Source organism: Canis lupus, chromosome 22 (assembly GCF_003254725.2).
Source record: "Canis lupus dingo isolate Sandy chromosome 22, ASM325472v2, whole genome shotgun sequence".
NCBI lineage: Eukaryota > Metazoa > Chordata > Mammalia > Carnivora > Canidae > Canis > Canis lupus.
The window spans coordinates 9,017,182-9,033,104 of record NC_064264.1 but is presented as its reverse complement, the minus strand read 5'-3'; the positions used below and the strand labels follow the sequence as shown (position 1 = coordinate 9,033,104).

General features: G+C 36.9%; 1 protein-coding gene across 2 annotated transcripts in view; it reads right to left on the bottom strand.

The window, feature by feature from the left end:
* VWA8 (von Willebrand factor A domain containing 8) overlaps positions 1-15,923 on the bottom strand; it is a 354,557-nt gene that overhangs the window by 80,522 nt on the left and 258,112 nt on the right. For both annotated transcript variants that reach the window (XM_035704343.2, XM_049099336.1), the window contains exon 37: positions 14,435-14,636. In XM_035704343.2, coding sequence (XP_035560236.1) covers positions 14,435-14,636 — 202 coding nt within the window. The remainder of the gene's footprint in view (positions 1-14,434; positions 14,637-15,923) is intronic.

Genomic DNA, 15,923 nt, shown 5'->3' with positions numbered 1-15,923 from the left:
CTACTGCCTTTTGCAGAATGGCCTAAAAGATCAGCTTACAATTTATCTCATTTTATAGATCAAGAAATTAAGGTCCAGAGAGATAGCATGACTGGTTAAAGCCACGGATGAGTGGTGGAAGCAGCAAGAGGATCTAGATCTCTTAATTGACCTGAGAAAATTCCTGTGTACACACAAGCTCACTAAAAGTTCTAAATTCTTCTCGTAAAAGCTTTTCATTTAATAGTTAAAAGATCTTCAAATGGAAAGAACATTGACTCAAGTCTTCTGGTTACCCTGACTATACTTTTTAATCATAACTTCCAATATAGTGAAATGACAAGTTATTAGTTATTGAAGTTCTGTTAGTTGTTGAAATTATCTGAAATATTTCTGTTCTAAGCTCACAGACACCCTCATGTGGTCAGTAGAAATCCTAATTCCAGCCAAATGAATAAGAAAAATCTGAAGCTACTTAACGATCAAGGATAGCAAGATGGATAGATAAGCATCAAAAACAATAATAAAGTCAGTATAATAATATTATTTTAGGCCTTGGCCAATGGCCAGATGAAATATTATTTATCTCTCTCTGACCAAATCTTTAATGAGACTGTAAGATTATAATGGATACTTTTTTAGGCCTTGTTCACAACCCAACTCTGCTATAATAAAGAAAAATATTCAACATATATGGTGGCTACATTATCTCACATCTCTGTAGAGTTTCCTTCAATATATATAATTATGAATGACAAAGCATTCTGGGATTCTCTGACTAAAACTGGTATGTGTAGGTAGTTCAACCTGAAGGTTCTGCTAAAATGTCTCCCGTCAAAGTAAGTACAACTAAATTAATTGGAGTAAAAGTGCTAGAGCACAATTAGAGAGAAGCTGATGAGCTGCAAATATTCAAGTTGCTCTGGACATTCATTCAAGAGGGTAGGTTAATTTGGTGAGTTGGTTGAATGGAAGTACTTTAGAATGCTTCTTTTCTATTAACAGGTTGATGATGATCTAAGTCAACAGGCAGTACCCAAAGAAACTGCACAAAGAAATAGTATTCATACCTGGACAGAAAATCAGAGACAAAAGTAATTGGCTTGATTTTTTTGTGCCACAAATTAAAGAAGTACTAAAAAATGATGACAGGCATGTCAAAAGGACAAAGAACTGGCTTGAAGGAGTTCCCACTGGCTAAATCTGGAACAATCTGAACATTAAAATAAGATTGGCAAGAGTTATAACCTGTTAAATAAGATAGAAATCCATGAGATAATACTAACAAAAAACAAAGTGTGGGGGGGGGTGCTGCCTGAGTGGTACAGTGGTTAAATGTCTGCCTTTGGCTCAGGTCATGATCCCAATGTCGGGCTCCTTCCTCAGCAGGGAGCCTGCTTCTCCCACTCCTCCCTGCTTGTGCTCTCTCCCACTCTTTCTCTCTTGAAAGAGAGAGCTTTCTCAAATAAATAAATATAATCTTAAAGGAAAAAAAAAAAAGAAAAACAGAAAACTCCCCAAGGGATAAGAAAGGTGTATCCTTCCTTATCTTAGAATACCAACTGATAAATGCAGGATGACTGATGAAATTGGGAAAAATCATTGTTTGGCAACCATAGGAGTAATAATTGATTCAAACAAGAATCTCTGATGGATGGTAAAATTAGTGAAAGTTTGAGGAGACATAGATATTCACATAGTCTCAAAATGTATGCCCATAAAAGACATATATTAGTTATAAAAGGAGAAAATATTAGCTTCATTCATAGTGGAGAAAAACAGTGGAGATAGAGAATACTTTAACCAGATGTTCGAAGTTAACATCACCAGTCATGGGACAAACGAACACTCTGTGCCACCTAACAGGACACACTGAGAAAAACACAGCATCACTTCTGTGATATTTCTGCCACAGATGTATAAACTAAATCTCAAAGTGAGAAAACATTAGCTAAACCCAAATAGAGGGATATTTTTACACAAGAATTAGGCTATGCTCTTCAAAAATGTCATGGTCATGAAAGCCAAGGAAAGGATGGGAAACCATTCTGGATTGAAAGACAACACATGATCTCTTTGTCTCTTTGTGCTAAAAAGGATGCTATTGGGACATGTGAAATTTGAATAAGTTCTGTGGATTAAACATTGATGATGTCTGGTTGCCGACTTCCTGATTTTGAGGTCTGTATTGTGGTTATGTAGGAAAGTGCTTTTGTTTTGAGTTAATACTCACTGAAGCGTTTAGAGGCAATGAGGTATCATGTCTATGGCTTACTTTCAAGTGGTTCATGGAAACAAAATATATAGAGAGAAAGATAAACAAAAAGTTTTAAAACATAATTAGATTTGGTGAGGAAAATAAAAAATTAAATTATCTGTTTATACCTGAAGACAGGAAATTACAAATAGGCTTGGGTTTAATGTTCTAAGGGGGAATGTTTTTCCTTTTTATTGTTTTTATCAGCAGTTGTCCTTCATGAACAATATATTCCTTTCAAACTCACCAAAGTTTAGAAGAGACAGTAAAAAACTCAGAGTGGAAGAGTCAAGGCCTGTTCTGTAAAAGATACTCTGTTTTATATATATGTGTGTGTATACATATATATATGTATGTAAATTATATATCTCATATATTTTTATAAACATATCTATCTATCTAAGTATTTCTCGAGCTGAATGAGAAGGAGAATTATATTCAGAAGCTTGAAGTCTGTTTAATTTTGAGAGTGGTTAGGTTAGAAGCTTATCCCTATCATCAAGCCAGAGTGATGCGTAGCTAATTTTTAAACTTCTAAGTAATTATGGGCCATGGGATAGGAAAAAACATCGTACTTTAGTACTAAGAGAGCCATAGTAACTATAACAGGTTCTATTTATTGCTGTGAAACAGTTCTTACATATTTGTTGGGAGGTCTACGGGTTAACTCAAAGCAGATTTAGAACACATGAATTTGTTTCTGATATTATGTCAGGGTTTCCCCTTTCTGGGCAATGACTTATATATGTAAATATGATGGCAGAGTGGTTGAGGTAATGACTCACAGTCAAATGCGGCACTTTCCCCTTTGGCTAGCACAAAACCTAGTTACGCTTAGACTTCCTGACCAGAGCTCTAGAGATGTCATCGCTCTTTGTGGAAAGGATTATTCAACCCATACCAGCACTGTGAAATGCAAGGCCTTTAACGGCATTGTGTTCACTTCCTTTTTTTTTTTTTTTTCACTTCCTAAAACAGGAATACCTAAGTGAAAAAAAATAATGAAAATTATCCAATATTGGTAAGTTCTTTGCACTGGGAGAAAAATCCACCATAATACCATCAGAGGGCTGTCAAAAAAAGACTTGACCATTTCATTCAGAACCCTCGCAACTGGAAAGTCTCATAAGACAATTGTAACTAGAATATTTATTTCTGCCCTACTTGTGCTTAGAAAACCAAGCATATATTTCTGAGGTATTCACTCTAGGAATTAAATGGAAGATGAAATTAATGAATGCTATGGATCAACGACTGGCCTAATTATCTTCATATTGCATTTGCTAAGCATCATGTTTCATGAATGTCATGCTGAGTGCAAAACAAAATAAATCTGACAATAGTTCTGGCCTTCAGGGAGCCCTAGCCTAGGGAGGTCATTAGTTGTCACTACCAAGGGGGTGGCTCTAGCTGTCAAAACTGCCAAAAAGAAAAAAAAAAATCACAGGTTCAAGTCTTTTGCTTATTCAGTATTTCTTTAGAGCTATTTCCCCTATTCCCAATTCCTAATTTTGTGGTTTGGATGGGACCAATAGAGTCCTTGCTCATTCCAAACTCTAGGAGTGAGGACATGACCTAGGTCTGACCAATTAAGAGTATTTCATCTCTTTGGTCGCAGTGATTGGTTCCGGATGGGCTTGTGACCCCACAGGCCTATTGGACTATCCCTGGAGACTTCTGCTGAAATTACTGGCAGAGACATGCCCCTTTGGCTGGAATTGCCAACTATGAGAACCATGTGTTGCCTAGCGCTGGGAGGAGGGCTATCTTTGCCACTAGATGGAGAAAAGGTTTTGTAACAATGAAGCAACTCCAGGAAAAAGAGCCAAGAGGAAAGAAACTAAGTCACATGACATATGTTGAGCCCTTGGTTTGAGCTGTGCCTAAGGCCTGGAGACTTCTTGGTTACATGAGCCAATAAATTCCCTTTTGTAGTTTATGTCAATGTGAGCTGAATTTTTGTCACGTTTAATGCTCTATGTAAACATTTTCATACCTTTTCCATAATAAATCTAGAATCACATGAAATAATAGGTCCTCTCTTCAAAGGTATAGGGATAGGTTATTCTTTTAACTGTCAACCCTAGATTTATTCCAGATTTATTCTCTGAAATCATAAATGCCATGCAACGTGGCTATATCTTGACCTGAGTCAGGTTCAGGATTAGCAATGAAGGTCTTGTACACTATCATATTTTTCCTCTTTGATGACCTCCAGCAGTTCCTAGCCACAGGGAGCCTAGAGCAGCCTAGTTTCTACTATTCAGGTAACTCCTTACTGCACCACTCCCCAAAAGGTGCCCCTTGCTTTTAGTTAAGTTTGTCTTACAATTTGCTACAGATATGCCTAACCAGACTAACATCCTTTCAATCGCTTTTAAAAATGTCCTGTGTCCACAAGACTGTGCTGATACTAAATTGCACCCTGTCTTCTGAAGTCCCCCAGCCTGTGGGTTTCTGGTGGTCACAGACCTGGCTCTTACTGCTGCCCCTGCTCTGGTATATCTTCCACTACCTCTTTGGGATACTTGGTGTTCAACCTGGATTTGCCCTGTGGGCTTGCATCACACTGGCTATGCTTGCATCACACTGGCTATGATGTTTGCTGACTCTTCTGGTTTCTGTGCCAGGTCACTCCTGGATTTGTTGTGATCCAAGCCTATGGCACAATTCATCCTCTTATTAAGGAAACACACAGTACTCATTTGTATCCATGCCTGTGGTCATGATTTTTGGAATGCCTGGAATGCTCTGACCTCTCATTTTGAACTATCTAAAGACAAAATAAAAGTTCAACCTAAGCCCCATCTCCTTCACTTATAAATTTTGTCTGAATACATACTTCTCTTCTGAACTACTGTATGGCACAGGGCCCAAACTCCCCAATATACATTGAACTACACATTGCTTTGTACTACGTCCTGCTGTTTCATGACTATCAGCCTCATCTCCCCAGTCACATAGTATAAACTCCCTGAGGGTAAAAACCATGCCTCATATTTCAGTATTTCCCCATCTCCCCATAGGTCCTATATTGGTGGGTACAGAGTAAGTGCTCTATAAGAACATTCTGGATGGCTGGTTTCCAAGGGACTCAAATATCTATTGTTTGTCCATAATTTCCATAATTCAGTAGATGACCCCCGGCCGGCCCATCTCACAAAGAAACTCTACAGCTTGGATCACTACCATCTCCCTAGGAGATTATGGTTTGTTGACTTTCCTGAAGGCAGGTGTAGAATATATACACTGTTTCATGAAAATCAACTAGAAATAGAGGGTGGGGTTGAGGGGAACCAACAGAATTTTTAAGGGACTGAGATTCAACTAGTAGAGCCATTAGATTATACATACAATGACATGACAGGAAAACTTCCTCATCAAAAAAAAAGTATTTAGAATGGCAAATATGTAATTATATTTGGATCTACAGGCATCAATTGTTGCTTGAAATATGTGGCTGGAAGGCCATTCATTACCACATATTGAGATTATACTTAAAAGTTTTCACTGTACTTATATGCAGACAATTACTGATAAATCAATTAATTTAAAAATGCAGCGACAGTTTTTTTGTAGGTACACAAATATGGCTGAAATAAGATTGATACTTGAGTGGTTAAATAAAATCATGAGAACACAGCACTTTGGAAAAGAAAAGTAACTTCTAAGTGAATAAAATGCCAGCTTCCTCTGGGACAGACCAGCTAGTCTAGTTCCTCTGGCTTTTGGGTCCCAGCCAGTTTTCTGCTCTGCCCTGCAGCTTGAAGGCTTCACACTCCCACTCCAGAAATAGTGCACATTTCTCTATGGGATCCAGTGCTTTTAGCAGTTTTCTGATGGAAGCAGAGAATATTGATAGCTCTGTTGTTAGGCTATAGATCATGGGGGACATATATGGACTGTGTGCTGCCTGGAAAGTGAGCAGAAGTCCATGGGAGAACACCCATTTTCCTGCCTCTGTCTTCCTATCAGCAAGTCCTACAGAGGTTCACATGAAACTGGTTCTAGAAAGTCATTTTAACCCCCTACTGGGCCTTGTGTCTTTTAACTTGTCAACTTTTAAATGTGTTACAGAAATAGGAGACAAGACATTGAATTAATGCAGCTGACTTGAGTATGCCAAATACTAGCAAATCAATGTCCAACCCCTCCTATAGAGTTTATTTTTGCTACCACTCCCCCGCCCCCATAAGCATTTGTTTGTTTGTTTGGTTGTTTTTTTAATTCCAGTATAGTTAACATGCAGTCTTATTTTAGTTTCAGGTATACAATATAGTGGGGTTCAACACTTTTATATCTGACTCAGTGCTCAATTTCCAAGACATCTTTCCTGTTCTTTGAAGGTTCCTATGTTAAATAGCATCACGTTTCTGTTTTATGACTAACATATTTTCTTTTACTTCTCTGAGAATATCAATTGTCACTTTGTGAAATGTTCTTTCTCCATCACATTTGTTTTCTCTGTTCATTTGTCTTTTTTTTTTTTTTTCTTTTTTTTAATTTTTATTTATTTATGATAGTCACAGAGAGAGAGAGAGGCGCAGAGACACAGGCAGAGGGAGAAGCAGGCTCCATGCACCGGGAGCCCGATGTGGGATTCGATCCCGGATCTCCAGGATCGCGCCCTGGGCCAAAGGCAGGCGCCAAACCGCTGCACCACCCAGGGATCCCTGTTCATTTGTCTTGATTTCCACTATTTTTGTATAGAAGGCTATCCAATAATATTTAAGAATAAGGCATTACAAAGTGGGCTGAAAAGTTTTTGCACAAAGGTAGGTCTTGATAATAAGTGGGTCTTCTTGTAAGGTTACTAGGGAGAAACTTGCAAATGTTAGCATCAGAAAGGTTTTTCTCTTGGACATGTCAGTTTCCAGAAAGGGGATTTTTCTACTCTTCTGCTCAAAGTGTATAAATGTGGATGCCAGCGTCATAGGGATCTAAATAAGAAAAGCAGACTTCCGCTTTATCTTCTTGTTTTCTATATGATCTCACTCTTGTCCCAAATTATACAAATCTCCATTATAGCTCCTGTTTTTGATCAATCTATAGAAGAGCCAGTGGCCCAGGTGCATAAGATGGAGAAGAAAATCTGGATATCTAAATGGTCCCTATATAGACTTCCAGTTAATCTTCCAATTTTTGGTGCCACCCTGCACTCCAACCTTCAGAGGTACGTGGTGCCTGATGTCCTAATGCTTTGTGGTTTCTGCAGAGTACAGCAGCTTGTGCCTTACTGGAGGAATGGGTTTTAGTTCTCTAGTTAATAACTCAGTTACTACCCACCCATTTATTTTCCATCCTAAGTGTCAGTGTGTTTCTAGTTCTCTTTGTCCATGTGGGTACTTTTTTTGATCCTTTATTGTTCTTTTACTAAGATTTTTGGCGAGAGACAAAACCAATCACATGCATTTGATTTATCAGAAGTCCCTTCCCCATTTCCTGAAAAACTGGGTTCAGGGATTATTTTGCCTTGGAACTCCTTCCAAAGAGACAGTCAAATTTTTCTGTGCTGTCTTCTGATCCTTTGATCACGCTCCTATCGGTTTATTTACCATATCACACTACAATTTATTTGGTTATAGCTCTGCTTGACCTTAAGTTCCCTGGGTCTGTATCTGTATCCTATTTATTTCTTTCTCCTAGCAATTGTGGGTGCTCAGCAAATGTTAACTAAAGAAATGAAAGAATGGTTCAAATTGTTTTAAGAAGAGAGGTTAGAGATGGCACCTGTGGCCTGCCCTTTTGAGGAAATAGAAAATAAAAAAAGAGACATTTTTAGAATGTTAGAAGGAGAGACAATAGAGTACTACTGCATATGGAAAAACTAAGACAACTCCAAATTTGACTTGCTCTTTTTAGTGTTCTTAGGACTCAGGCTACAGATGATGTATATTTTGCTGTGTGTTTTTTGGTCCTGTTCTAATTTGTCTTTTGAATAAGGCTAAACATTATAATCCTCTGCTGACAATTGTCCTATCATTGATTTCCTGCTTTTCTTCAAGCTGACAGGTTTAGGCACAGACCATTTTTTTAATTCCTTTTTTGGGCCTGACAAAACTTTTCCTAAACAGGATTATAAACAAACCTCACATCTTATAACACTAAGATAGATGATGAATTATGTAACTCATTGGGTCATGATATAATATTAGTTGTTTGGGGGAACACTGCTTCTTTTTAATTTGGCTTTGTTTCCATATAAGCATTAAAGAATTCAATGGCCCAATATTACCTAAATTCTAAGTTCCTAAGTTTTATTTGTTTACTGAGCACTCCATGCCAGATATTAATACATTTCATTCTTAACACAACTTTGCAAGGTACAATGGTATTGTCTTTATATATAAGTGGAAAGTAGAGCCAATAGGCTATACTGCTTATGAATAAAATTACAATTTAATTTATAGATGTGACAGCAAGGCTTTATTTCTATAGCCATTGTGATGTGGTGCTTATACAGAATTATACACATAATGGGCTCAGAATCATAAAAATTCCAGAACCATTGCTTGCCAACATATTCAATCCATTTGACATCTCAATTTATAACTGATATATTATAGAATTAATTTATTTTCCTTACATACTGAAAATATTGCTAAGATTACTTCTTTACTTGCTGATCATATTGTTAAATAGTATGCATTGGGGATATAGTACCATATGGAATAATAATCTTAAGGTCTGTCACGAAAGAAAGGAATTGAAATAGTTCTGTTGCTTCTGATTTAAAAAGCAATTTCCTAAGGTTAGGTCTTTTCTACAATGAGAAAGTGAGATGATATTTCTGTTTTTATATTAGTTTAAGACATTATAATGCCCTCAATTATTGTAATTTATAGGATTATTATTTTTGTTGGATATGCACAAAAGGTTAATGAAAACTCATGGCCTCCCTGAAAGTCATAAGCTTGTTGATTTGCTGGTCTTAGTGGGGTGGTTGCTCATTTAATGTTAGTTATATTTAGCAATTACTGACAAAGTTGTGATCTAATGGAGGCACTGCTTCTGGAGGAATGTAAAAATTAACTGGTAATTTCCTTCAGAAATGGTGTTTATAAGAAAGGAGGCTTGTACTCATGAACCCATGAGTGTCATCCTACTTGAGTGCAGACTTCATTCCAATTCTCTGCTCAGACTGAATTCCTGGTTCAAAAGAGCATTGTCAATCTATAAATGGAACAACTACATGTGTCAACATTTCCTAGGGATAACATGATACCATCTCACCTGTGTTCTTAGTACTTCTTTCTTTTTTCTGCTTTCTTTCTCTCTCACTCACATTTTTATGGTCTGATTTCTGGAAGACCTTGCAGTTAGGTAACTGTGACAATTCTCCTTAGAGAGTTAAAGGTTTAATCAAGCCAGTGGTATCCTGGAGCTTGACTGTACCATTTTTGTGAGAGATGGCTGCTAAATACTTAGACATTTAGCAAGTAAATTGTTAACTTTTGGCAGCTTGAAAGCAGCTATGGAGGGAGTATTTACACCATGGAAACTGGCAAATGTTATAAACGGCTCCACCCTCACCTCCCCAGAGAGCTGGTCTATCAGCACATCACTGGGTGTTCCACTCCCCCAGCCATCTTGCATTTTCATTAGAAACTTTATTCAAATCTGGAAGTCTTATTCAAAATCTAGATTCAAAATGAATTTCTATGGATGGGAGTTTCTTAACAGGAATAAACATGGGAAAATCATTAGAGGCATTGCTCAAATGTTAACATAGGCAAATGGCTAGACCATCTTGCTGAAAATGAGCTCTATTCACATATTGCTAGGAGATATGTGGGAAATTATACATTTGTTTAAAAAGCATTACTGTTTCAGGCCAAAGATACATGTACATGGGATAATCCTACAAAGTATGGATTGTTCTATAATAATGACCCACTGAATTAGGCTGTTAAGTATTTTTAGAGTTCCCGGCCAAGGTGAAGAATGAAGTACAAGAGTAAGCTATGAACTATCCTCCTTAAAAAGAAAAAGAATTGCAAACCCCCTCAGAGCATGTGGAGAGAACAGTCTGTATACTGTAAAACTAAATGTACTAATAGAGGTCCAATGAAATGATCTAGTGCTTTCTAAAACTAGAAGCAGGACTTTCCATCTTACTGAGATCTTAAAAAAAAAAAAAAAAAAAAAACAAAACCAAAAACCCCGTTGAGCTAGTAGTTAAAGAGAAGGCCAGGATTATTTACTAAAGTACAGCAATCTACCTTGACTCATAATCCTAGAATATCTTCTTTAAAAGGGGAAAAGAAAAAAAAAATAAAAGGGGAAAAGGATTAGTGGTGTTTAATATAAATTAGTTATCTTTTCTATGTATTTGTTTTATGCCTCTACTGTGCATCTACTGTGTACTAGGCACTATCTTCACTGTAAGAATGAGTAAGTGCCAGTCCCATGATGTGTTTCAAAGATTCTAACCATTTAAAAAGTATACAGGTAAATAAGTACTATTCGAAGGCTTCAAAGAGATTCCACCAGTAATACACAGAGTATTTACTTTCTAATTAGTTTATTTTAATTAGACAATAACATTTGAAAGCTATAATCTTTTAGCTTTTGTACTCCCACAAGAATAATCATCAGGAGCTTTTTAGAGAAGATGATTTCTGAAGAAAACTGGGGTGTAGCTTAAATAGTCTTCTTGGGATGAATCCAAATATAACTAAATAAAAATATGAAAAATATGCTTTATAAAGAACATAATGAAGCACGGTCAGAAAAATTTTTACTTATAATTAACACATGCTTCTGAAAATATGGAGTCTAAAGGTAATAAATATGAATTCTTTTTTTAAAAAAAAGATTTTGAGAGAGAGAGAGCATGAGAGCAGGAGGAGGGGTAGAGGGAGAGGGAGAAGCAGATTCCCCACTGAGCAGGGAGTCCAAAGTGGGGCTCCATCCCAGGACCCTGGGATCATGACCTGAGCTGAAGGCAGAAGCTTACCTGACAGCCACCTAGGTGCCCCATAAATATAAATTCTTAATCATGGGCTTTTAGAACTACCAAGTTACACTGACACTATGAGTTTGTTGTTATAGCTGTTTGCTGTAAGAAAAACACATGTTCCTATCAAAGCATGTAAAATTAATGAGCACATTTTGTATGCAGAGCTCAATAAATATTCTTCTTGCAAACTGTGCTCCTAAAAGAAAACTATCAGTGAATTCATAGGCAAAACCAAAAATTCGAGCAACAATGGCTTCTGAACTGTAGCAAGATATAAAGGATAGTGTTAAAGTATGTAACTGACATAGTTTATCTAAGTATGAACAGTTCTTTTGCTACCACGCAGAAGAGTCAGGGAAAAAAGTGGGTCAATAAGTAAGGCATGGCATGGCCGGTAGTGTGCCCAGCCTTCACTGCTGCCCGAAAGGAGCACCTTGTGACCAAGAGGAACCACACAAGACAGGCGTGTGTAAACCTCCCATGCCAGCAGGCCTGGGGATGCCTTTCAACTACTGAAGTGCAAAGCAAGCCTTTTAAATTTCTTGATGTAAAATAAGTCCATTTCACCACTAGATGGAGATCGGGTTACTCTGCCAGGAACAGGGAAAGCGACTGGCATTCAGCCAGTGATAAGGATGGTACTGAGAACATACTCTTTTCTCAATATTTCTAAGAAAGGCGTTTTTCCAGCTCCAAAACCAGGAGTAGACATATGCTGAATAAAGGGCCCATAAAGGAGGAATAGATTGAAGGATTGCACCTTATGGGGAGTGTAAAAAAGACACATTTTTGCTTGTTATTACTGTTGCTCCATAATGATTCCTATTTAGATTTGGTTGTATAAACTACTTGTAAATAATAACATGAGCTGGTCTAAGTAAAAACAATTAAATATACCATCTCATTATTTATCAAGCAGAGAGAAGAGGAGAGATGTGACCAAGAGCTAAAGCAATGGCAGACCATTTGGGCAATGAATCCTGTCTGTTTAGACAATAAAGATGCATGCTCACAGTCTGCTTCTTGGTTTGAGTATGAACATAAATACAAATTTCACTATCAACCAAGATGGATTAAGGAACATCAGGATGAAGGGAGAAGGTAGGATAACATCTGTTCTAATTTTCCAAATGAAACTAATATCCAATTCTCAAATGTAGAACTTTATTTCTAAATAAGTCTTGTTTCTATTACAACTGAACTTTGAACTGGAGACATAAAGTTATATATTTCCTGGAAGATGTTTGGTCTGGGAAGGATCAGATGTTGCCATGCACACTGTAGCCAAATATTTTGATTACTTTTGAGATGTTAGATAATACATTTCTAACTTCATAACTATGGATATTCACTCAATAAATACGGATTCGGTTACATAAAAACAAATGAATAATCTGTGACAGTTTAAAAGAACAATTCCATTTTTTCATTGAATGGGTTCAATGGCCGATGTAATTTAGTATATGTGAGTGTGAGCAGACACAAGCATATTAATTGCCTACTGTGGATCAATCCTTACGCTAGGAGCTGAGAACAGGAAGGTGAACAAGAGTCGGAGAAGTTACTGGGAAGAGAAAAGAATATGGCTAAAACACAAACAGGGGTTAACTTTTGCAGCAGTCAAAACCAGTTATGAAAATCATGAGTAAAATTCCTTCTTAAAGTTCTGTTGTGGAAGAAAGTTAATTTAGGCCACAATCTTGACCATAGGAAAAATATGACCTTTCATCTCTATGACACATGAGAAATTGAAATGAAATATAAGAAATACAATAATTTTTACTCTTTGGCTTCAATCACTGTAATGAAAAGAATCACTTAATTCAAAGGAAGCAGAAACTAATGTTTAGAATAATAAGAGAATCAAAACCATGGTTAATTAATTTTCTAATTACTGTTATGGATAGTGACCAACATTCAGTCTGTTGCTTTGATAGATTCACTGGACTTAATGAGATGTTTATTTTTGAGCAATACATTTGTTTTAGCTTAATTAAATTAATATATTCATACCCTTTCAAAAGAAGTTGAGGTTGCTTGCCTATGTTGGTTTACGATCCTCAAAATGTTCCTATAAGCTTTTAAGAATCTAAGAGAAGGGATCCCTGGGTGGCGCAGCGGTTTAGCGCCTGTCTTTGGCCCAGGGCGTGATCCTGGAGACCCGGGATGGAATCCCACGTTGGGCTCCCGGTGCATGGAGCCTGCTTCTCCCTCTCCCTGTGTCTCTGCCTCTCTCTCTCTCTCTCTCTCTCTGTGTGACTATCATAAATAAATAAAAATTAAAAAAAAAAAGAATCTAAGAGAAATATGTATTACTCATTCATAAATCTATACATTTCTCCCCTAAGGGAAATCACAAAAATAACCATGTAAAATAGTAATTATCAATCAGGTATCAGTGGAATAGTTGGTAGAAATTTTTTGTCTTGCTACTTGGCTCTTTACAGAGCAGCACAGCTGGCAGGAACCTACTTTTCTTTCCTACCTTGCTATATAAAAATGAAATGTACACAGCCACATTTTCTTCTGAAGATTAACATAAATCAATAACAAATAAATCCTTTTATGATATGCTTCAGTACTTATGGGCACACAGCTTTCCTTGTTGTTCACATGAGTTCTAGACAGCAACCAGATTAGCTGGTGGCTGAGTCATTTCTGGAGTTTTCCTCTCACCTTGGTGCCCTGCTTCCACATTTCTTTCCAGCGCATGGTTGGGTCTACTTCTCACTACCACTAAGTTTGTATTATCGGGACCTATACGGAAGTTGGTAAAGACACACCTCTACTGGATGCGTCATTTGCTTATCTTATCTAGTCTATAGGCTTTGGCCTTAGGGTAATGGGCTGCATTTTATATCAGTATTTCTGCTTCCTTGGTAGCATGTAGAGAGATGCTGAAGATGATGGTGGTAAAAGTCAGAACAGATGTGAAGGCAGTGCTGGAAACCAATTAATGCTGGAGGTTAAACAACAAAAGTTGATTGTGTTCTCATGTCGTGATGTGAGGGGCCTGCATATTTAAGCACTGACCAAAAAAAAAGAAAAAAAAAAGTAAACGTTTTAACTTTTTCACTATCTAGAGGGATAGATTTGTCTTTTTCTATTATGAGAAATTATTTTAGCTATTTAAGCAACAATATTTAAGTTTGGGGGCAAGAAGTTTCCACAACTGTAGCACCTGGAACTAAATTTATACCTGAGTATGCACCTTTTAAGGTCAATTTGAGTGGTACCTGCATCTGTCTGTCACCTTGTCCGATCATGTTTCTCCATTCCATGAGCGATCGCTGCAGATGTTCAAGTCCAGTTTCCCAAAGCCTGATGTGACCTCCCATGTCAACAGTAACAACACCGCCTTTGTCCCACTCAGCTAGAAGGGCATCTGTGTCTGAAATAGTAGATAGCCATGTGGTATACGGCGAGAGAGATTCTGACCTGATAACGAAATTACAGTAGTCAATTGTTTGGTAGTAATGAAGCTAGTTTACCTAATTTGGGTTCATTAAACATGCTATAAAGAATTCTGATAGCACATTCTAAAAGCATATTAAAAGACACCAAGAAATCCATCTGTAAGGAAAAAAATACACAGTTATCTATTGATTATTTATACTTTGCTGTATTTGCGGACCCATGATGATACTAACATTCACTGTCAGAAATGATGATACTAACATTCACTGTCAGAAAGAAAAGAACTCTAAACCAACTTATATCTCATGCACCTGCAACACTGGACTTCCTCCTTAGGGCTCTAAGTTTCAGTCTAAGTGCGGAAACTGATGTCTTGTTTATGGGCCTTAACTGCATTTGTATTATTATTTTGCATTTTCTAACTTAGGAAGTTACAGGAATTTATAACAAGGAATTTGTATATTTCTCATATTATATATTTCATACATGTACATCTTTCCTTTGTTATATATTCATTCCTAGGGATGCTGCTTTTGCCTATAAGAGTCAACTGCACACTTCCTTTTCCTGAGTATTGCTCTCACTATATAAAACAAACAGATCAGAAATTCTAATTACCAGTGTTAGCTCTCTAAATACATTTGATATTTTCAATATGAAATAAGTGGTCTAGAGGGATTGTCTGATCAGATAATAAAAACATAATAATCCATCAATGTAGATCTGGGAAAACCACAAAACCACTATATGTTGGGTAAAATCTTATAATATCCTAAAGAATAAACCAAGACTAGTTTGACTTTTTTTTCCAGTCTGCCTTAGTAGATATTCAACACAGAGTGACAAAGCTAGCTACTCTGGGACACAGAAGTTTTAGAAAATGTTAATATGAAGAGGATGATAACAGTAGGATGGGTCCTAGGGTTTCAGAACTATTTTACAGTTTCAGAAGGACTCAAAGAAGGTAACATTTGATATAAGACAGGATTTATCTCATGGGGTTCTCTCAAAAATATGTGCCTTAGGAAAAAATTAATAGGTACAGATGGTGAAGTAAAGGGCTATTCCAGAACAATGATGTTTATCTACATGCAACAATAATGTTTGAAATTCTTCTAAGAGCACTCAAGATGTAAGACGTGGTGTACTGTATATACTGGCTAAACGTCTAACTCTTCATACCATGAAACTTGAAATTTATAGGGGCAATTTCTTCAGTATGTCAAAAAAAGTGCCAAAAAAAGTGCTAAAAAAAAATCACATATTTACTACAATTTGCTCCCCAGCTCTACAATCTCTTCTTCATCT